General features: G+C 40.7%; 3 protein-coding genes across 4 annotated transcripts; 2 read left to right on the forward strand and 1 right to left on the reverse strand.

Annotated features, from left to right (window-relative positions):
• Nucleotides 1–491: 491 nt before the first annotated feature.
• Nucleotides 492–8,308, forward strand: LOC115386707 (cytochrome P450 2K1-like). 2 transcript variants are annotated; one of them, XM_030089134.1, is made up of 9 exons: nucleotides 492–695; nucleotides 773–935; nucleotides 1,059–1,208; nucleotides 1,719–1,879; nucleotides 6,336–6,545; nucleotides 6,640–6,757; nucleotides 7,634–7,818; nucleotides 7,900–8,041; nucleotides 8,121–8,308. In XM_030089134.1, the coding sequence occupies exons 1-9, from the start codon at nucleotides 492–494 to the stop codon at nucleotides 8,306–8,308; spliced, it is 1,521 nt and encodes a 506-aa protein (XP_029944994.1). The 2 variants fall into 2 exon arrangements, with proteins under 2 accessions (XP_029944994.1, XP_029944996.1); XM_030089136.1 differs by having other exon boundaries at nucleotides 6,336–6,512; nucleotides 6,616–6,757.
• A 5,023-nt stretch (nucleotides 8,309–13,331) lies between these two features.
• LOC115386709 (cytochrome P450 2K1-like) lies at nucleotides 13,332–21,518 on the forward strand. The gene is made up of 10 exons (XM_030089138.1): nucleotides 13,332–13,541; nucleotides 13,638–13,800; nucleotides 13,922–14,071; nucleotides 14,423–14,583; nucleotides 14,944–15,123; nucleotides 15,216–15,357; nucleotides 16,788–16,972; nucleotides 17,056–17,197; nucleotides 17,277–17,460; nucleotides 21,506–21,518. Exons 1-10 carry the CDS (start codon nucleotides 13,332–13,334, stop codon nucleotides 21,507–21,509), a joined length of 1,521 nt encoding a protein of 506 aa, XP_029944998.1. The 3' UTR covers nucleotides 21,510–21,518.
• On the reverse strand, nucleotides 18,580–23,850 carry LOC115386693 (uncharacterized). Its single transcript, XM_030089118.1, has 4 exons — nucleotides 23,713–23,850; nucleotides 22,339–23,003; nucleotides 22,086–22,187; nucleotides 18,580–20,802 (listed from the first exon to the last, which is right to left on the reverse strand). Exons 2-4 carry the CDS (start codon nucleotides 22,978–22,980, stop codon nucleotides 19,855–19,857), a joined length of 1,692 nt encoding a protein of 563 aa, XP_029944978.1. The 5' UTR covers nucleotides 22,981–23,003; nucleotides 23,713–23,850; the 3' UTR covers nucleotides 18,580–19,854.
• Between the last annotated feature and the right edge of the window lie 100 nt (nucleotides 23,851–23,950).

Below are 23,950 nucleotides of genomic sequence, written 5' to 3' on the forward strand. Positions count from 1 at the left end.
CGGTTGCCACCCAAACCACACTGCACCTGGCCCCCCTCGGCAGGTGGTGAGTTTGCGGGAGATAAGTCAAAATGTGTTTCATATTTTAGATTCCTAAAAGCAGCCATCCTTTCCTTTGTTGGCAGTGCTGCAAAACCTTTGGCTTCTCCCAATGAGCTTCATGAGGTCTGAATGGGTTTTCACTTCACAGCTGTGCCTTCTCAGGGTTCATTTGTGTAAAATCATGCAATTTTCCGTGGATAGAATGAGGTATTCTAGGTAGTTAATGTATAATGTGTGAAGGTTGATCATCAAAAATGTGCTTGAATGCCAGTAGGCAGTGTTCCATTGATCAAATAAAAAAAGTTAAACAACACAGGGAGGAGGAGGGAGTAAAGGTTTCAGTGACTCAGTTGTTGTTGCCTATTTCATGGCCATCTTGAGGAATCATCAAGATTTGGGAGACATTCCTTCAGCTGTGGGTCGTCAGTCATTGAATTCATTGCCAAGAAATGGGTTTTATTTGGGATTTTGTTTTCTTTCTCTTCTCCACCACAGTGTTGGGAGCTGCTGTTCTCCTGCTCAGTTTTTATGTTTTCTTTTTCAACTTGATCAATATTCAGAAAGGACAGGAGCCTCCAGGACCAAGACCTCTGCCACTTCTTGGAAACTTGCTGCAACTTGATCTCAAGAAACCTCACCAAAGCTTGTATGAGGTGAGATACTACTCATCATCAGTAACATAAAATATAATAATTTCATCATAATACAGTATAATTTCTTTTTTTTTCAGCTATCAAAGAAATATGGGTCTGTATTCACTGTTTACTTTGGAATCCAGAAAGTGGTGGTCCTGGCTGGGTATAAGACAGTCAAAGAGGCTCTGGTTAATTACGCAGAAGAGTTTGGAGACAGAGATATGCCTCCTATAGTGGAGGATTCAAATCGAGGTCATGGTGAGTGTGAAATACAATGCACTTTGGAAATGACCCTCTGACACAGGTTTTCTCAAGCCTGCAGGGTGAAAACGAGACTGAATCAGGGTTGAAACAGTTCTGATTGGGTGCTATGTTTTGCAGGAATATTGTTTGCAAACGGAGACACATGGAAAGAGTTGAGACGTTTTGCCCTTTCTACCCTAAGAGACTTTGGGATGGGCAAAAGAATTGCTGAGTCCAAAATTTTAGATGAGTGTGACCACCTGATTGAGGTGTTGGAAAACCACCAAGGTAAGATGTTAACATGGAGGGAAGGTCTGTGATGAAATGTAGATTGTGGAGACCTGAGGAAGCTGCATTAGTTGAGCTTAGCTGTGTCAGAGCTCTGTGCTGCTGTCTGCAAGTTGGTTTTTTTCCCAGTTGTTTTTTTGTTTTTCATTGCCATTTTTTCCATGAGTTTATTTCTTCCTGGAAGCACAAGTTCTCTATAACTGTGTGAGTGTAAAAGTGTGCCCTCCTCACAGTAGTGAGTGCCACACAACAATAAAGTGTGTACATCACCGTTTGATTTAATAGTAACAAATGCAAATTCAGCTTAATGAGTAACGTTTCAGTAACTTGCATAACGGTGCCCACCACAAATTCCAGAAGTATGTCTTTTATGTCAGCTGTTTTTACTATATTGTTAAAAGTTGCTCTAAAGTGATGTTTATAAAGGCAGTGGATGTTGTGGGCAGGATTGTTCCCAGAGCACAATATTGTTTCGATAATGTGATAGTTGTTTTTGCTGTTATCTTACAGGAAAACCATTTGATACTTTACCTCCTCTGACTCGTGCAACAGCAAATGTTGTATCTTCCCTTGTGTATGGGAGCAGATTTGAATACAACGATTCTCGATTCAAGAACCTGGTTGCTCACGCCCATCAGACAATACGTCTCTCAGGTTCTCCATCAATTCAGGTAAGTTCAATCTCTGCTTTTGGGCTGACGACACAGAAGATGAAAAAAACAACAGAAAGACAGCATCATAGTCTGTGTAAACATTTATCGGACAGTCTAGAGTTCATGGGTTCAAACCAGGTGAACTATTTGATAGTCTATTAATAAGTACCAGGTTTTGTGAAATCTGGAGTGGAGCCATCCACGGTGCATCTTGCATTGGTTGTGTAATGGTCATTGTTGGGTAAGTTACTTTTAGAAAATAGTTACTAGTTACATCTTCGATAAAGTAATTGAGTTAATAATTGAGTTACAATATTTCAAAAGTAACTAACCACTCGGCAAAGTAACTATTACATGACTGAAAAACATGCTTAGATATGTCAGACAATTTGGATCTCCTCTTGGTGGAACTTTAAGATGCATGTTCAATTATTTATTAGAAAACTGATGATATGATTCATGAAATAAATGGACACTTGACAGAATAAATTACAAACAGGAAATGTTACATTAGAATTTTTTTTAACCTGTCTTGTTCAGAATGGAAGCAGTGGAATGGAGGTCTGGCTGCTGTTATGTGCTCGACAGATTTGCTCTTCCAAGAGGAGCTTATCAGTATAAAGCTCCTGTTGTTAACATGCATTCTTAATTTATTTTATTTATTTTGAGTACTGAAACATGATATTGCTGGACCTGACAGGTGGACAGAAAGACAGGTAAAGAGACAGAAAATGAAAGTGAACAGACAAGCAAACAACAACAAATAAAGGGCGAAGAGAAGGAAGAGAGTGCAAAGATATGACTGTCTCTCAATTATCGACACTCTACACAAGTGGCTGCTGGATCTGTATAAAGATATGACAGAGGGCATCCTGCGGACTTTTGTTGGAGAACATAACTGGTCTTGAACTGGGGTCTGCAAACTGAGAATTCAGGTATGAAATTACACTAGAGCATCAGGAGAGTTAGCCATAAATCTAACACACCACAAGAAAACAAGGTAACCGAGTCCACATGCAGAATATGAAGAGTGATTAAAGATGCAAATGTGACCATGATCATACATATATGACCTTTGACCCCTGAGAAGACTAGAGCAGGCCAGAGAGGCCCTCAGGGCACAGACAACTGGCAGCCATCCCAGAGCCCAGATCCCATCCACTCCCTGAGGCAGACGTCCACACACTGGTCCAGAAGGGGGCAGCGGAAGGTCCAGGCCGGGACACCCAGCAGCCACTAGACCCAGGCCCCAGGGTGCCAAGACAGATCGGCACCGGCCCCCCCAGGGGACCAGCACCCAGGGTGGGCAGAGCCGAGAGCCCAAGAGCCGAGACCCCCACTCAGAGAGAGAGCCATGACCATACCCAGGAAAAGCGGCCCACAGAGGAGGCTACCCACCCCAGGCCAGCACCCCCCAGTGCTCGAGCAGAGGTACCCCGAAATCCAGGGTATCACCTAAACCTAACCCTAACACCCCCCCCCCCCCCATAACGATGTCATTTAGAACTTTCCTGATCTAGGAGTTGGCAGCAGTGTATCTGTATCAACTGTTTGCTTAAGGGTATGAGCTGTTCCTAGCACAGCGCTTTTCTGGACAGAGATCTCAGATGTTGTTCCCAGTATTTCCTGGAGCCATGCATCCAGCTTGGGGGTTACTGCCCTTGGTGCCCCATATAAACCGTGTTCTCACCCTTCCTGGACGGTATGTCTTTCAACCTCGGGTCCTCTACCAGAGACCTGGGAGCTTGAGGGTTCTGCGCAGGATCTTAGCTGTTCCTATCACTGCCTTCTTTTGGACAAGGATCTCAGATGTTGTTCCAGGTATTTGCTGGAGCCATGCACCCAGCTTGGGGGTTATTGCTTCTAGTGCCCCCCGATCACTACTGGCACCACTGTTGCCTTCACATCCCACATCTTCTCCAGCTGCTCTTTCATGCCTTGGTATTTCTCCAGCTTTTCGTGATTCATCTTTCTGATGTTGCTGTCACGATTCGCTACATTGATCACTACTGCTCTCTTTTCATATTTATCCACCACAACTATGTCAGGTTGACTGGCCATCACCAGTTTGTCAGTCTGAAACTTGAAGTCTCACAAGATCTTGTCCTGGTTGTTCTCACCACTGTCGGAGGTGAGCTCCATCTAAACTAAGGGGTCTCCAGCCTGTAGTCGGCACAGATATTTCGGCATACTATGCTGGCAACCTGGTTATGGCGTTCCATGTATGCCTTTCCTGCCAGCATCTTGCACCATGCTGTGATGTTCTATTTTGGCACCATGCCAAAATAGACATTTTTGAAAAACAGGACATTGTAGAGGAATTTAATAATTACTTTGTGAATATAGGAAAAAATCTATCTCAAAATATCCCAGACGAAAACATAAATAGTGGAATAATACAAAATAATGAACGTAGCATCTTTCTTGAGCCTGTACAAGCAAATGAAATATTCAGTATTGTTCGTAAATTTCCAAATAAAAATTCCAATGACTATACAGACATGAACATGTCACTGATAAAACAAATAATAGATGTCGTGATTGAACCCTTTAAATACATCTGTAACTTGTCATTTACCACAGGAACATTTCCAGAGAGTATGAAAATAGCCAAAGTAATTCCACTTTTCAAAAAAGGAAATAAAAATGATGTCTCCAATTACAGGCCTATATCGTTACTTCCTCAGCTCTCAAAAATTTTAGAAAAATTATTTGTGATCAGATTAAATAAATTTATTGTTAAACACAACATTTTAAGTAACAATCAATATGGATTTCGGACTAATCACTCAACCGCCACAGCAATTATGGAACTGGCAGAAGAAATTACAAATGCAATGGACAAGAAACGTTTCTTAGTAAGTGTCTTCGTAGATCTTCAAAAAGCGTTTGATACTCTAGATCATGACATATTGCTGTATAAATTATATAAGTACGGTATAAGAGGTGTTGCTCACGAATGGGTCAAAAACTATTTAAAAGACAGAAAACAATTTGTTCAAATCAACGATATAAAATCTAAAAATGGAAACGTAACTTGTGGGGTTCCTCAAGGATCCGTCCTTGGACCAGTACTCTTTCTTCTTTATATCAATGACATTGACACTGCTTCCAGCTTATTGAAATGCATCTTGTTTGCGGATGATACTACTTTGCATTATGCTGGAGACAATATAAATGAAGTATTAGAAATTGTAGAAAAAGAGCTTCAGAATGTTATAAAATGGTTCAACGCTAACAAACTATCTTTGAACATCAGTAAGACCAAATATATGATTTTCAGTTACAGAAGGAAAGACGTTGACACAACACTGACAGTGGAAGGTATAGAGATCGAAAGAACAAAGGAAATTAAGTTCTTAGGCGTATTGCTGGATGAACAACTAACATGGAAATCCCATATAGAGCACGTTAAAACTAAGATTTCTCAAACCATTGCTGTTCTGTACAAATTGAAAGAGTCACTTCACAATAATTCTTTGTTTCTGTTGTACAATTCATTGATTATACCATATCTGACCTACTGCATTGAAGTCTGGGGAAATGCTTGTAAGACCTACATTGAACCACTCTTCCTTTTACAGAAACGAGCGATTCGTGTGGTGAATGGAAGTGGTTACAGAGACCACACTAACCCAATATTTATAAAATTGAAATCCTTAAAAATTAAAGAATTGGTAGAACTCAACCTTCTTAAAACAATGTATAAAGCTCAACGGAAAAAATTACCATTTAATTTACAGAATAGATTTGCAAAGCGAGACAGTCAATATAGATTAAGAGGCACTGAAGTTTTCAAACGACCGGAATCAAGAACCAAATTGAAAGAAAGATGCATCACAACAAAAGGAATCAATTTATGGAATAAACTTGACAGTGAAATGAAGAGGTCTCAGTCCATTCACATCTTCAAGAAATGTTTAAAAGCACAGTTATTGGGAGGGTACGACTCTGTTTTAAAGAATGGTCAAACTTAGAATTGATTGTTTCTTGTGACAATATTTCATTAAGGTTTTTGTTTTTTGTTTTTGTTTTTTTTGTATTTACATTTTGGGAAATGGTTGTATTTGATCTGTGATTATTTGTGAAATGGTCGTATTTGTATTTTGATTTAGTGAAATGGTTGTATTGAATTTTGCATTTTTTTTTGTGATATGTTAACAAATCTTGACAAATTGTCATTTATTTTATGTTGATGGGGGCAGACATCATAAGTCTCACTTCTTTCTGTTCCTTTTCATTTCTTGAATGAAACAAATAAAATCAATCTATCAATCAATGTACTGTACTGTTTCAGGAGCGCTGTGCTGTTTCAAATTTCATCCACCTAACAATGTCGAACTGTCAACATGTTTTCTATTGCACATTATCGAAATTAGAGAATGAAATGCAACATTTCATTTACTCTGTATGAAAAGTATGTGAGAGATTGCTTGACTCACTTTATCTTTGTGGTTTTTTTTGTATTTCACAGCTTTATAACATGTTTCCACGTCTGGCTAGTTGGGTAAAAAATCGACACCTGATATTAAGAAATTATGATCTTACTGTCAGTGATGTGAAGGATTTAGTCAAACATCTGAAAGAGACTCTGGTCCCTCACTCATGCAGAGGACTGGTGGACTGTTTTCTCATCCGGAAGCAGAAAGAAGTAAAGAAAACAGAAAATGAACAAGACACCCCAATTATTTCTTTTACAGAAAAAAGCAATGCTGATTACACCAATTTTATGCGTTGTTTTTTTTTCATGGTAGGACTCTTGTGTTGGGGCGTCTCACTTCACTGAGGAGAACTTGATGTTCACAGTGACCAACTTGTTTGCTGCTGGTACTGATACTACAGCAGCTACACTGAGATGGGCTCTACTTCTTATGGCCAAATATCCACAGATACAGGGTAAGGACTTAAACATGATGCTTGGTTGACTTGACAGCAGTTTGTGAGAAACAACTGAAAGGTGACTGACCCACAGTTTTATGCTCATCCATCATGAGCTTCATTTCCAGAACTGATAACACACAAATACAGGTCATGTCATGACAACCTCATGTTCCTGTTTGTTCTATTGCAACTGTTGTGATAAAATCTTGTCCTCCTGCACACGCACTTGTTGACTGTTACCTGTGCTCCGCTAATTCAGTTTCGATGTAGTGATTAAAAGTGATCAAGGAAGTCCTCTTGCTTGGTGCACTTGTTACTAAAAAGATTCTCAACTTCGATTCAACTCATTTCATCTTTATTTATATAGTGCCAATTACAACATAGTCATTTATAGACACTTTTACAGAGAAACCCAACAGATTCCCATATGCGATCATAAGTGACTGTGGAAACTAAAAAGTCCCTTTTAACAGGAAGAAACCTTTGCAGAACCAGGCTCAGAGGTGGCGGCTTTCTGCTATTCCGGTTGGGGTGAGGGGACAGAAAGAGAAGGAGATAGGACAGACAATTTCTTGTATCTACATACATTTCATGTAAAAACAGAGTACATTAAAAGTGATTAAAAGTGATCAAGGATTTCCTCATGCTTGGTGCACTCTTTGCTGAAAGGATGCCAACATTTTAATCAATAACCATGAGCTACTCCACACACCATTGTTGTTTGTGTTGACAAAGAGGCTGAATAGTCTTCATATATTCATCTGGAAAAGCAACACTCATAGCCAAAGAGCTGCTGGTGTCCTTTGTATTCAATTCTGTTGTGCAATTATGAATGTTTTGTTTGTGTTATTCATCCCGGTAAAGTGAAGTGTTATTTCCTGTTTTGAGCAGACAAGGTTCAGGAGGAACTGAGCAGGGTGGTAGGAAACCGTCAGGTGCAAGTGGACGATCGGAAAAACCTGCCATACATTGACGCCGTCATCCATGAGACACAGAGACTGGCCAACATCCTCCCCATGTCTATTCCTCATAAAACCAGTCGAGACGTCACCTTCCAGGGATTCTTCATCAAAAAGGTCTGCTGCCTCCTAAATTGTCAGTTCTGATTCCACTTAAATTTGAAACTGCTCCTGATGGACCTCTTCTTCTGCCACCAGGACACAAGTGTGTTTCCTCTCCTCACTTCTGTCCTGTTTGATGAGAGTAAATGGGAGAGCCCATACATGTTCAACCCCTCTCATTTCCTGGACGCAGAGGGTAAATTCATTTTGAGGGATGCTTTTCTGCCTTTTTCTGCAGGTAAGTCAACATTTGTTCTTTTTCTTAGAGCTTAGTCATTTATGCATCAACCATTTGATTTAAGTTCTTGTTCTTGCAGGTCGCAGAGCGTGTCTTGGAGAGGGTCTGGCTAAGATGGAGCTCTTCCTCTTCTTTACCTGCCTCCTCCAGCGTTTCCGTTTCACTCCTCCAGCTGGAGTTCTCCCCAGTGAATTGGATCTGACACCTGCTGTTGGTTTCACACTCAACCCTTTACCTCATGAGCTTTGTGCTGTGAATCGCCAGTGAGGAACAGAGCTGCAGTGTGGTGTTTATATACAATTGCTATTGCATCACATTAATTATATGTATATTGTGGAATTTTGCAAGACTGAGCCAATCATGAGGATTCAAGTTTTCAATGCACTCTGAATCAAATCAGATCAAATCAAATCAACTGTTATTTTTAAAGCACCTTTCACATATAAAAGCAACACAAAGTGAGAGAGAAGGTGGCCTCAGGCTATATTGTTGTGATTGCATCGAATCTTTGTTATATTTCTAATATTTAAATTCATCTCAGATTTAAAAATGTCACCCATGTTCTTTACAGATTGGACTGGTTTAAAATCTTGTAGTTTTGGTAAAAGTTTGTCTTTCTGGCCTTCGGGACCGACAATTAAATCCTCAGTTTTGTCCAGGTTTAGCTGCAGGAAATTCACTGCCATCCATAACTTGATTTCTGAGATACAGTTAAAAAGGGTTTCTATTGGCCCTGAGTCATCAGGAAACACGGCAATGTACAGCTGAGTATCATCAGCATAACTATGGAAACTGCTGCCATGTCTCATGACATCCCTAAGAGGAAGCATGTAAAGTTTAAAAAGAATGGGACCTAAAATTGAACCTTGGGGAACCCCACATCTAATTTCATGGACTCCTGAGGAACATGTATCCATACTTACATAAAAACATCCATCTGTCTCAGTCTATTTAATAAAATGTGATGGTCTGCTGTGTCGAAAGTAGCACTCAGGTCAAGTCATACCAACACTGAGTTTTTTGTTATCAAAAGAAGGTTTATTTTGGATTGCGGAGAATTATAGTCTGAGCAGAACCCCACCTAACTCTGCTATTATAGACTCCTCTTCAGATCATTAGTAACAATCCCCAACATAACGTCTGTCATTTTGTCATGGCTCCTGGCAGTTGAGAACATCTGTGTCATGTTAACATGAATAAAACACAAATACTAATTACCAGTCCCTCTTTTGAACTGACCTGATCGATTTTCAAGTAGTTTCAAAGTTAAATATCTAATTTTGGGTTGCGTTTATTATTTGATTATGTTGTCTTCAACTATTTAATTTTTTTTTTTTTTTCTATTTGGCAATTACAACTTTCAAAAAAACAGAAAAAGACTCTTAGTCATGGAGTCCAGTTGAAATCTTCAGGGGCAAGCTGCCCTTTGCAAGTGGGAGCGCTCCAGTTTAAACCTCACAAGAGCGAGGCGCACTTGACACCCTCCTTTTGTTAAAATTGTAAATTAATTGCAATTAATAATAAATTAACTTATGACAGATCAGTTGCACTCATCCCCCAGGAAGTTGTGATGCTGCAATTTCAACTATTTCACTTCAGCTGATCTGAAAAAAACCTTCATCAAAAAATCTTGATTTTTCGGTCGTCATAGGTTTTACTTCATCCCACTCCCTTTCGAGCTAATATAAATGTGTTTTGTTATTGTATTGTGTTGTATTGGATTCTAATGATTTTTTGTTTACTGCTGAGCACTTCCAGTGAAATTCTGCTCGAAACAAAATAAACAAACAAAAAAATCGTAGTTCAAATAACTAAGAAGCATGTCATGGTTCATACCTTGTCTTGTGTGTTTTTATGGTTTTCTACCTCTTATGTTAAGCTCCTTCTCCATGTTTGTTCCCATGTTTGGCATTTTGGGTCCACCTCCCTTCACCGTCCCATGACAAAGCAAAATTCAAGATTCAAGATGACATTTTGCCCAATCAAGACAAACTAAGAACAAACTCTTTTCCACAGTTGCTTATGCTTGCTCATGTGGAACTCTTGGGTTTTCTCTGTAAAAATGCCTAGAAATGACTGTATTGTATTTGGCATAATTTAAATAAGACTTAATTTAATTGAAAAATAATCATTAAAATCAGTGAAAACATTCAAGATATACCATCAATCACATTTGATTGTAGAATAACAGAATGAAGTGATTAAAAACTAACATTTCTAAAATGAAAGTCACTACTTCAAAACCATCAAGGCATTATTGAATGTTGTTCACAATTAAATAATGCCTTTCCAACAAAAATGTGAAATGTACCAATCATGACCAAATCATGATCAAATTAGAAGCACTGAACACCTTCAAACCACAGTCAGAAAAAAACTTAGCAGTTGCCTGCTCTGGAAAGGAGAAACTCTCCAATCTCATTGTACACTGTATAACAACAATGATAAGACCATTCTGACTGTAATGGCTCCAGTTTCAGTGTTCATGTCATATGTGAAAATGAATTATAATGCGTCTCTGTCAGAAGTACCGTTTGACATGTGTATTGGAGCCTGCGTGTGTCCTGGTTTTATGGTACTTATGTAGCAGTAGAGAGGTGTGTGTGTGCTCTGTGCAGGGTGCTGCCCTGAAAGTTTCTCCTCACCGAGAGTCTCTGGAATTCTCCAAGCTGGGCGAGGAGCGCTGTGCGCGGGCCGTGGGGCACGCTCACGGCCGTGGCACAGCTGACGGGAGAGGCTCCAGCTAGTGATGTTAACCGAGACACCGAAGCTTCGAAGCATGTGTTGGAAAAAATAAACCTCTTCTCAGTGGAGCTTTGTGTCAGAGCTTGATTCGTTTCCTGATAATCACGTGATCCGTGACGTCTGAAGCTTCATTCGCGCACACCCACGTGACGCTTCAGCCGCCGCTTCACAGGTTTAAAACGCGCTGCAGCTGTTTGTTGGTTGTGGAGTCGGTTTGTGAGTGGAGAGAGACTGAGAGACAGCGAATTGAGATTTGATATGGAGTACTGAACCTTTTTTCGATACAATTGTGTTGAAAGCTTTGTTGCTTCAGAAAGCTTCAGATGGCCATCACTAGCTCCAGCATCTGAGCTAATTGTGGCTAAGTTAGCACGGTGTCAGAGAAGAGCCAAGCGCAGCAGATCTCATCAGAGCAGAGCAGAGCATAGCCGACTCAGAGTGCCTCTGTGCTGGGGAGAGGAGCTCCAACTTTCCCATCCACGCTAATTCAACAGTTAAGTTATTTTCTTTCCTTTTTTTCATTGTTTTTATATATACACCAGTTTTGATCAGAACTATAACTTCTGAAATCCTGGATGTGTCACTGTAATACACATTAAAACAACATTATTTGATGAGAAAATTTTCAATTACCAGTAAATGGGCAGCATTCCATTACAATACTCATACAAACATTTGACCTACTTTAAAAAGAAATACTGTATAGGGCACTTCAAAGACATCATGCTGATCTAAACCAATTGATTGATTCTCTGTCTAATGGCCGGTCTCTCCAAAACATGTTGGCATCATTTCACTAGAACCAGTTATCACATGCAAAATCATCTATTCTTCTGTCAAAATTAGTTGAGAACATACTGTAGTACCATGAAGACCATGGATGAATCTGTTTGCAAGGCAATATTCCCTTTGTGTGAGTGTGTGTGTGTGTGTGTGTGTGTGTGTGTGTGTGTGTGTGTGTGTGTGTGTGTGTGTGTGTGTGTGTGTGTTACAGTATGTTAAACTGTAATGGATGGAAGTTACTTTGTGTTTAAATAAAAATAATTACAATTTCCTTGCCAGTTGTAGTGCAGTGTATGAAGTCGAAACTTGAAGGTTTTTCTTACTGTAAAATTATTTTTTTCTTAATTTTCATTCTGTCAGATAAACAACAACAAAAAAGCAGCACAGCATAGAAACAGTAAGAGTAGATGAGGGATAGTTCAATGGTCGTCTGCCAAAACATGTCAACATTTTGACTTGCAGTAGCACACAATGCCAAAGGGACGATGCATTTTGAGGACATTGACCATTTGTTTGAGAAAGAAATTGAGTTTTGACACCTGCCGTAAATGAACTTTTGTGGAAAATATCTGTGTTTTGACAGGTGAACCGTGGTGCTGTGCTGAACTGTCTAGGTTATTTTTGGCAAAAGCACCAAGACTGTTGAGAACATGTGGTCTGTTTGGAGAAATGAGCCAAAGCAGTTGAGAATAATCTTTGTATTTTGGTGACATTGACTCTTTGAATAGGAAAGAAATTTATATTTGAAACATGAGTGAACCATTTTAGGAGGGATATGAGCTTTTCCAAGTGAACTATGGCATTGTGCTGAACTGAAATTCTGTTTTGCCAAATGGTCTTAGAGTTTTGAAAATGTAATTTCTGTTTCAAGAAATGAACCACACCACTGGAGAAGAACTAACTCCCGAAGCTCCCCTGCGCGTTGTGTGCGGGCAGTCAGATGGGTTAACATGGGAGGCGATCAGAAACTCCGTGCGTGGCGCTTCCGCGTCCAGTGCGTTCCCCCCGTTAGGCCTGTTGCAGAGCCTGCAGCGGCTGTGGGTGAGGCAGTTAGCGGTTTGCGGTTATTGTTAGCTTCAGCTAAATCTTTTAGCAGTTTATTGGTTTAGCGTTATCGAAGCTAACTTTTTGGTTAGCTGTGTCCACCACTGGTGATGACCCACCCTCGTCAGGTCCGCCGGAGATAAGTCAAAATGTGTTTCATATTTTAGATTTCTAAAAGCAGCCATCCTTTCCTTTGTTGGCAGTGCTACAAAACCCTTGGCCTTCTCTCAATGAGCTTCATGAAGCCTGAAATAGTTTTCACTTCACAGCTGTGCCTTGTCAGGGTTCATTTGTGGAAAATCATACAATGTTTCTTGTAAAGAATGTGTGAAGGTTGAAGATTGATCGTCAGTTTGTGGAAAATTATATATTTTGGTTGGCGTACACATCTATTTATTTTTGGTTGCAGGGCAGCTGTTGCTCACCATTTTGTTTCTTTTTACGTGCTGTTTTAGGAGAATGCCAGATTTTGAAATTTGTGTCATCACTTCAGTAAGTGACTGATACGGCTGAGTAAAAAGTGTGCTTGAAAGCCAGTACGCAGTGTTCCAATGATCAAATAAAAAAAAAAGGTGAACACAGGGTTCCAGGGGAGGGAGTAAAGGTTTCATTGACTCAGTCGTAGTGGCCTATTTCATGGCCAACTTGAGGAATCATCAAGATTTGGTAGACAGTCCTTCAGTTGTTGGTCGTCAGTCATTCAATTCGCTGTCAAGAAATGGGTCTTGTTTGGGATTTTGTTTTCTTTCTTCTGTCCAGTCCCACCACAGTTTTGGGAGCTGCTGGTCTCCTGTTTGCTTTTTATATTTTCTTTATAAAGTTGATCAATATTCAGAAGGGACAGGAGCCTCCAGGACCAAGACCTCTGCCACTTTTTGGAAACTTGTTGCAACTTGATCTCAAGAAACCTCACCAAAGCTTGTATGAGGTGAGGTACTACGTCAGATTCATCATCAGAAAAAAATTAAATATAAAAATCTTATCATAATGCAATATAATTTAAAATGATATTGTTTTCTTTCAGCTATCAAAGAAACACGGGCCTATTTTCACTGTTTACTTTGGAATCAGGAAAGTGGTGGTCCTGGCTGGGTATAAGACCATCAAAGAGGCTCTGGTTAATTATGCAGAAGAGTTTGGAGACCGAGACATAACCCCTATATTTGAGGATTCAAATCAAGGTCATGGTGAGGGTGAAATACAGTGCACTTTGGGAATTGACCTCTGACACAGGTTTTCTCAAACCTGCAGAGTGAACTAGACTAAATCAGGGCTGAAAGACCTCCAATTGGGTGCTATGTTTTGCAGGAATATTGTTTGCAAATGGAGACTCGTGGAAAGAGATGAGACGTTTTGCCCTTTCTACCCTGAGAGACTTTGGGATGGGCAAAAGAATTGCTGAGTCCAAAATTTTAGATGAGTGTGACCACCTGATTGAGGTGTTGGAAAACCACCAAGGTAAGACGTTAACATGGAGGGAAGGTTTGTGATGAAACGTAGAACACTGTGTAAGACTGTGTGCAGACAGTGGAGACCTGAGGACGCTGCATGAGTTTAGTTGAGCTGCATAAGAGCTCTGTGCTGTTGTCTGCATGAGGGTATAAAAAGGTGTCCACCAACACGGGCAGTAACATGTCTTTCATGTTGTATTTTTTTCAAGTGATTCCTCTTTTCTTTGCGATCTCATTGTGTTATAGTTTTACTGTAAGCTGCTTTCAAATTCTGTTTATGTCAACAGTGTGTGGGTAGGATTGTTTGTATAAAGAAATAAGAGCTTACTGATGTGATGATTGTTTTGTTGTCGTTCAGGCAATCCATTTGATACTGGACCTCCTCTGACTCATGCCACAGCTAATGTTATATCTTCCATTGTGTATGGAAGCAGATTTGAATACAACGATTCTCGATTCAAGAACCTGGTGGTTAGAGCCAATCAGACAGTACATCTCATGGGTTCTCCATCAATTCTGGTAGGTTTTATCATTTCTTTTTGGCCCGATTCTGTTTTCAAACACTATTAACTCGTATGTGGGATTGAATGACATGCAGTGGTGAGTTTGTGGATTGCACCTTCTTGCACACCCACTTGTAACTATTCCTGTTCAAGCTTGCTCAGATAACAACCTTGAAAAGATTTTGTTACATTACATATTGACCTTTGCTCCTGAAACAATGTAGGAGTGTTCATATGTTTTCCACTGCAAATGATTCAGATAAGAGAAATGAATGCAACATTTTAATGACTAATTATTCTGATTTGGATGAAAATGTGGGAGATCGCTGGGCTCACCTTATCTTTGTTTTTGTTTGTTTCTTGTTTTTTCTCACAGCTTTACAACATGTTTCCACGCTTGGTTAGTTTGGTAAAAAATCGACACCTGATATTGAAAAATGTGGAGAGGACTATCAGTGATGTGAAGGACTTAGTGAAACATCTGGAAGAGACTCTGGTCCCTCACTCATGCAGAGGACTGGTGGACTGTTTTCTCATCCAGAAGCAGAAAAATGATGTAAAGGAAAAAAAAAAAAACCCCTGTTGTTTCCTTTAAAGAAAAGAAGTGTTGATTAAATCAATTTCATGCTTTTTCCCCCACCATGTTAGGACTCTTGTGTTGGGGCATCCCACTACACTGAGGAGAACCTGATATTCACAGTTATCAGCTTATTTGTTGCTGGTACTGACACTACAGCAGCTACACTGAGATGGGCTCTACTTCTTGTGGCCAAATATCCACAGATACAGGGTAAGGACTCCAACATCAGACTTGGTTGACCTGACATCAGTTTCCTTTAAACGACCGAATGGCGACTGATCTTCAGTTTTATCATGTTCCTCTGCACTGTGTTGTTTCTCAGATCTCCATTAGTTGCCACTGTAGTGATTATTGTTCCCCTGGTCCATAGACAGTCACATTCAAAACCAGAGTAAAAACAAAGAAACAAAACAAAACAAAGTTTTGCTTTGATTCATTCTGAGATCTGGATAAACTTGTGTTGTCATGTTTTCAAGCTTCTCACTGTGCCTAAAAGAAGCATAAACAGTGGTGTCATCACCATACATTACCAAATTTGAATGTTTTCAACATGTGACTTGTCATTTACAAAAATCAGGATCTTAGCTGTTCCGAGCACTGCGCTCTTCTAAACAGAGATCCCAAATAGTGTTCCCGTTATTTCCTGGAGCCGTGCTTCTAGCTTGGGGGTTAGTCCCTAGTGCCCCGACCACTACTGGCACCACTGTTGCCTTCACACCCCACATCTTCTCCAGCTGCTGTTTCATGCCTTGATTTTTCTCCAGCTGTTCATTTTCCTTCCTTCTGATGTTGCTGTCACTTGGGATTGCTACATAAATCACTACTTCTCTTCTCATGTTTATCCACCACCACTATGTCAGGCTGATTGCTATTACCAGTTTGTCAGTTTGAATCTTGAAGTCCCTCGGGATCTTGGCTTGGTTGTTCTCCACCACTTTAGGGGGTGTTCTCCATCTAGACTCTGGGGTCTAGAACCTGTACTAAGCACAGATGTTTCTGTATACTATGCTGGAAACCTGGTCTTTGCGTTCCATGTATGCCTTTCCTGCCAGGATCTTGCACCCTGCTGTGATGTGCTGTACTGTTTCAGGGGATTCCTTGCACCCTCTGCTCCTGGGCTCTTGTCCAGTGTGATACACACCGGCCTTTACTGTTCTTGTGTTTAGGACCTGTTCTTGTGCAGCCATGATCAGTGCCTCTGTGCCGCCTTTCAGTCCTGCTTTTTCCAGCCACTGGTATGTCCTTTCTATGTCCACCACTTCTTCAAATTGTCAGTGGTAGGGATTTCCATGATCCCATCTCAGAGTGTCTCTTTGGTATGTGCCACATTTGATGCTCACCTCTGCCACTGGCTTCGAGTTAGCTTCCAGAGTTGTCTTCCATAGCATCATTGGGTTTCCCAGGAAGGTTGCTAAAAGGATGCCAGCATTTTAATCGATAACCACGAACGACTCCACACACCATTGTTGTTTGTGTTGACAAAGATGCTGAATAGTCTTCATATATTCATCTGGAAAAACAACACTCATAGCCAAGGAGCTGCTGGTGTCCTTTGTATTCAATTCTGTTGTGCAATTATGAATATTTTGTTCATGTTATTCATCATGATAAAGTGAAGTTTTATTTCCTGTTTTGAACAGACAAAGTTCAGGAGGAACTGAGCAGGGTGGTGGGAAACCGTCAGGTGCGAGTGGACGATCGGAAAAACCTGCCATACACCGACGCCGTCATCCATGAGACACAGAGACTGGCCAACATCGCCCCCATGTCTCTTCCTCACAAAACCAGTCAAGACATCACTTTCCATGGATTCTTCATCAAAAAGGTCTGCTGCCTCTTAAAGTTTCAGTTCTGCTTCCACTGAAAGTTGAAACTGCTCCTGATGGACCTGTCTTCTTCTGCCACCAGGACACAAGTGTGTTTCCTCTCCTCACTTCTGTCCTGTATGATGAGAGTAAATGGGAGAGCCCACACACGTTCAACCCCTCTCATTTCCTGGATACGGAGGGTAAATTCATTGCGAGGGATGCTTTCCTGCCTTTTTCTGCAGGTAAGTCAACATTTGGTCTTGTTCTTAGAGATTAGTCATTTCTGCATCAACCATTTGATTGAACGTCTTGTTCTTGCAGGTCGCAGAGCGTGTCTTGGAGAGAGTCTGGCTAAGATGGAGCTCTTCCTCTTCTTCACCTGCCTCCTCCAGCGTTTCCGTTTCACTCCTCCAGCTGGGGTTCTCCCCAGCGAATTGGATCTGACACCTGCTGTTGGTTTCACACTCAACCCTTTACCTCATGAGCTTTGTGCTGTGAATCGCCAGTTTCATGGCTGATGAGGCTCTGGTTCCCAATTCCATTAGGATCAGATTTCTAAAGAGATAAATACATGGCTGGATGAATGATAGATAGCTTCACAGCTAGAAAATACTTAATCTTTTTGTCTCTTAACAGCATTGTGCCACACAGAATGAAAAAGATTATTGATAGGATTTAAATAGGAAATAAGTAACAATGATTTGTCAAGACTGTTGAGCACACAAAACAGGTTTCAAAACACTCATTGTTTTATCAGCTACACTCAGTTTGTGAGGGATTGCATAACCATGATAGGCTGAGCCAGACTGTGCGCATTTATCTTTTCTGCATATTTGAATGTGAAATGAGCAGATTGTTAACAAACGAGGGCTTATATCACAAATGATGAGAGAAAAGGAGAAATCCCATCCTATCGTAAAACTAGAATTTGGCACTCAGAGAGTGCAGACTTCTGCTACAGCTCAAATCAGTCACCAACAACAATATGAATGCCATATATACTGAAAAAACATTTTATTTCTCCCCAGCACAAACAATGTATGGGAGAAAGCTGTTTGTTGCATGTTCATATCTCAGTGTGTTGCCTCACAGTGACTGACTCTCCGGAATCCCGCTGTTTTTGTGTGTTCTGGATCCTGGTACTGGAATACTTCCGTGATCTGGATCAGCAGCTGTTATCTTAGAGTCATTGAAGAACTTACACTGCAATTATTTGCTAAGCCCTCTTGTCATTTATTGTTGCGTTATGCCCAGCTATGTCAAAGACTGCCCTATCTCTCAATTATAAAAAGTCCTTTAAAAAAATCCTGGATCCAGACAATGATCCGGATCATCACCAAAATTTATTGGATTCTAAGTTAGCCCAAGACCCAACTTTCCACAAAGTGTCATTACAATCCGTCCATAAGTTTTTTTCCGTTATGTTGCCAACAAACCAACCAACCGACGTGATTACATAACCTCCTTGGTGGAGGTAATGAACGGTCTTGACTTAGAGCGGTGGCACTCCCAAGCATTGAGATGGAATCAAATAAGAACTCAACAAAAGCTGAGGGAAGAAGTCCCAGAAAATATGCTGAAAGACATCCGTAAAACAAACAAAAGTACAATGCAGACACGGAAATGGAAAGAAGAATCACATCCGATATTTTATTACACAGCAAATTAAAGGCGAAAAAAGAAAAAGCTGAACAACATTATGTCAGACTATGTGAACATACAGAACCTAAACCAAACACATATTTTGGTCCCAGCCTTTCTGTTAAGTATACACTCAGCTCTTTGTGATTTTTTTTTTTTTTTAGTTATGAGGTACGACAAACCTGTCCAGTTTACATCTGGGACAGCTGAAAGTAACCATTTGAACAGGGGAGCAGATTTTCTTGGCAGAAGTCAATAAAGTCATCACGAAGAACTGACTCAAGACAGAGACACCGAATTACACAAACTGGATGAAAATAAAAATAAAAAACAAAATTTTAAATATGGGAAAAAAAGATTCATACTCTCACACAAAGTTATTCACTCAGCTCCAGTGAGTACACACATTTCAGAGTGTCAATCCTGAAACAGCTGCAGGTGAAACAACGCAGAACAGACGTGACTCTCACCATTTGCATTCAACTTCTGTGAGCTTTTTTCCTGAAATATGAACAGATGTATAAATGTACAAAAACAATTTACAATTCATTGTAACAGTTAAATTATTCAAAAAATAAACTAGTATTCTCACGCAAAATGTCTGAAAAGGTTTTATGTTGTCCATTATTCATCAAAGTAAAGAACTGTGATCCACGTAATGGAAACAAAGTACTTCTGATAAAGCTACAGCATTTGTACTTTCTACATACATATTAAATAGTTATTAAGGCTGCACAATATATCAGATTTATCGAAACTGCAATATCAAAAAGCACAGAATAACTACTGCAAAAGATTTGCTGAATGTTGTTCTTGTCATTTTAAATTGTGCTGTTGCAGGGTTGACATGCACTGTCACTTCAAAATGACAGAATTTAAAATATGACAGGAAAGTCATGAATTCTAAATTTGTACCATTACCTAGTTAAAACCTTTCTTTTTTTTATATCAACTCACATGTCAGAAGTCAGAATCACAAAAATGAAGAACAAACTGTCTCTGAAACTCTGCTGGTGGGAACTTCTGACATGTGATTAAAAAGAAAAAAAAATTGGATAAATGAAGCCCAGTCCCAGTCATTTCAAGGAAAACAGTACTGTTAGTCGGAAGAACAAATTTCAAATCATAATGTTATGGCACTATTCAACAGCATCATCACTTCATCACCTGATATCCTGCAGCCCTAACAATAATATGAAAATTCTCATATCAAATTTCATCAAAGCCCTTCAGATACAGTATGTGTCATTTAAAGACGTCAAGGTGCCTCCACTTTTATGTTACTGATTTGCAGATCCTGTGAGGAGCTCATCGCTGTCTGCGTGGAAGCGCCGCTGGTCTGGAAAGTCCTCTCTGTGCAGCTGCTGTGGAAATCCGCTGCCTTACTGTCTGTTACTCCGAACGTCCCAGGAAGTGACTGACTGTATGTGGAGACATAGGACTGAGTGTAAGGTGACAAGAGTGCTTGACTGCTTGGCTCTGAATACGGAGCAGCAAACGCTTGCGTCTGTGGGGGAGTGTGGGTGAGCGGGAGGCTCTCGGCATTGCTACATGGGGGAAACCCGTTCATGCTTGTGGAGCCCAGTTCTGGCAGTTTAAAGGCATCGACACTGTCTAAGCTGTCCAAAGAGTTGAAGCTCGGCTGGGTTTGGCTGCACTGGGCGAAATCGTTTTGACTGAAGTTGAAGGTGTCCTGGCTGAAGGAGGTAGAGGCTGAAGCTGCAGGCAGCGCAGCAGGCGACGGGGTTTTGTTGTGCTGTTGCTGAACATGGCTACAACATCCTACTTTGGAGGTGAGAGTCTGGAGAGTGCTGAGGATCTCCTTCTGAATCTGGGTCTGCTGGGCCTGTTCCCTCTCCAGGCGGCACTGCTGCTCCACCAGCATCTTCACGGCGAAGCCCAAGCTGCGCATCTCAGAACTCAGAGTCTTAATCTGCTCTGGTAAAGCACTCCTCATGGCAGTGTCCTGCGCCGCCTGCTGCTGACTGGGATTCCCCTCGTTACGAAACACACCCTGAGTCCCAGGCGTCTGGAGCCGCATGGCAGCAGATCCTGGAGCTGAAGTTGTCATGGGTGGAAGAGGGCGGCCGGGAAGACGAATCCCGACACGAGGGAGAGAGTGAGGGGAACGGAGAGATGGCCCGGGTCTCTGCGTGAGGAAGCGTCTCGGGGCACCGCCACTTCCAGGTTGACCCTCCAATATAGTCTGGAACAATAAAAACGTTGCAGTTTCTTTACCTCAGCTTGAAAAGTTGCTTCAGTTCAAATGAAATCTTACAAACAAAATAATTACATTCTGACAAACAACTAAAGCCTACATTTTTGAAATTCAGGCCACATTCAGTTCGAAGCTTTGACAGAAAGGCCGGTCGGGACAGGAACAGATTAATGGAGGGTTTGTGTCAAGCAATATAATCAGTATTTAAAAGTCATTACCTAAAAGGTTTTGCCAGGTTAAACGAGTAACAAAGCCTGAAACATTTTGTTTCAGAGGGAATGTTGTTGTTCTCCGTTTCAAATCAGTGCATTAATGTTTGGAAGTAGTTTTGTTGTGGCAATTCTCAGGGTAGACCTGAGGTGCTGGCCAGTTAACATGGATCCTTAATAGTCTTTTTGATCGTTCATGATGCGGAACATGAGCTCATGTGGGTAGGTTGAGTCAAACTCTGGAGATTTGGAAGCGTGGCTTCCTTCAACAAGACAAGATAATGACCTAAAACATAAGTCGAATCTACACCAGAGCTACATTAGGTAAAAGGAATGAGAGGATCAGCTGAAAACATCGAGAGTCCAGCACTCCAAAATTAAAACGCATCAAACTGATTTTGGTTGAACTGGAATGGAGTGAAAGCAGAGCAACCTACAAGTGCAACACATTTAGTGACATGGCAGTGTAGGATGGAAAAAAGGTGATGAAAGATCACATAAAACAACTTTTTTCCATTTCTATTTCGAGAGGGAAACTGTAACTGTGTGTCCTTTAAAAGATACAGTCTTATCAGCCTTTGGAGGACGTGTTCTCTGAACGTTAAATAGTGTGAATTGCTAGGAAAACAAGCACACCTTCAAGGCATTCCTGGCCTCACGGCTGCATTGTGAAGCTCGCACTGTTGACACTTTGGCTCAAAGAGCTTCACATATATCTCACTCCTCCTCCTGGCTTATTTACAATTTGTTTGAGCTAGGCTATTCATGGAATGGCTTCTGGGATATGTGGGCTGCACAGGATTCAATGACTGGAACATTTTGAAAATGTTTTAAAATGCTTGAAAATGTAGCAAACTTGTAACTATCATGTTGTCTAATCAGGCTCTCATCCGTGGCATATAAACAAATTATCTTTAGGGAGCAGTGTCCAGACTGGTGAGTATTAAAAGTGCAGCTCCAAACATAGCTTTTGTTGAACAACAATAACAAATAAGAATGCAAGACGACTGATAAGTGAAGTGCTTGAGTTTTTCTGTCATGTAAGTTTTGTTCAGCTCTCACCTTTTCAGAAGTCAGATCGTAGGTTTCATGTGGCTGATGTAGAGCGCTCCTGAGATCAGCCTCATGGACACTTGTGGGATCCCTCCTCAACAATGACGCCACCTGATGGAAAGACAGCTTTACAACAATGTCTGCAGATTCAAAACTATCGACTGAACATAGAGTTCAGCAAATGGCACAGCCTGCAGCCAATATAGAAAAACAAAAATCAACAAAAAAAAAAGGGTCTTAAATGGACATATTAGGAATATACCTTTATCCTTTGTGACAATGCTTTATCCAAAAGTCTCTTTCGAGCTGCGAGCATTGACGTACTGGCTGGAGAAGGCGTAATTCTCCTCCTCATCAGGGCCGAGGAGCTTAGTGCTGAAGCACTGGACGCAGAGCCTGTGTCTGCTCTTGCTACAGTGGACTGTGAAGCTCTTTGTTGGCTTTGTTGAGCAAGTGATGTGACACTAACAATCTGGATGTCATTTTCATCCTTATTTCCCTTGTATTGCTGTTCTGGTCTGCTGCTTCCACTGATCTCTGCAGATCCAGATGAATTCGAAGCTGCCTCCGAATTTGTAGCAGTTTGATCTCCAAAATCTGAACCTGCTGTGAATCCAGACGTTGTCTCTCGTCGTAAATTTTGCAGATGGATACCACTCCAGTTCTCCTGTGCTGGCCTCACTGGTCTAGTTCGAGCTTGTGGTGAGGATGTGCTGCTTCCAGTCTCAGCAGGTTTGACTCTCACCATCGGCCGCCCCTCAAACTCCCTCAGGAACAGGTAAATGGCCTGGGCCGAGACTTTGATGTCCTCCAGCTCCAGCACAGCTTTGATCTTACGGAAACTGAGACCAGCTTTTCGCAGCTCCACCACTTTGTGCTTGGCGACATTATCCAGTCGACCCATGATCTCTCAGCTCCGAGCGATCCCTGATGATTCATACAGAAAAACAAAGTATTATGATAAATAATACTTCATTTATGTTTAATTGATTATAACAACACAAGCTGTCAACATAAAAAAGTATTTAATTATTATATAGCAATATGGAAATGAGCAGTCACATCATTGGAGAATTGATCCGATTTCATTTGTTTTAATGCCTTGATCACTTTGATGGTATTGTGTAGTCATTTGTTTTATGTCTTGTTTTAAATGGTACCCCCCATGTATACCACTTTGCTCAAACAAACAAAAAACAACTTTTTCACTTTAAAAATGTGTTTGTAAAGGTGTGTAAAAATAAGATTTTATATCCGTTTATCATATTACTGTCAATTTAAACGTAGCGTTAACTTACTTCATGTCACGTTAACGCTGGGCACACCTTATTTTGACATCAATATAAAAACAACAAATCGCCACGATATGTACATCGGGGATCATTTATCTACAATATAAGTGTTTTTGTTATGATTGATTAATCAAAGAACGTGGAGCGATTGACAAAGTAATGATTTAAATGCAACTCCTCATGAATAAAAATAATTTCTTCGTGACTTGTGTTTAGCGTGTTATTTTTGCAAATAGACAAGATAGACACTGGTAATAGATCTGAGTTCAGGACCAGAAAAAAATGTTTAAGAGTTAGCTGTGCTAAGGCAACAGCTAGCCCTGCTCCGTTACAAAGTGACTCACCTCGGCAATAAAGGGAGTTCAAAATCAGCAGTCACCAACGCCAAGCATTCCGTCTTTGTATAGGTAACATGAAACTATTAATATATACATAAAAATATCTAGGTAAACATGTTTCTGCTCACTAGGAAGCTCTGAGTCCTCCCCCACTTCCCTTTCTTTGATTTGACTGTAGGTTCGTTACCAGCCTCCATGTGGTAGCGCCTCCTAGTGGACTGGAGTGCAGTTAAAAACACAGCGC

Source organism: Salarias fasciatus, chromosome 4 (genome assembly GCF_902148845.1).
Source record: "Salarias fasciatus chromosome 4, fSalaFa1.1, whole genome shotgun sequence".
NCBI lineage: Eukaryota > Metazoa > Chordata > Actinopteri > Blenniiformes > Blenniidae > Salarias > Salarias fasciatus.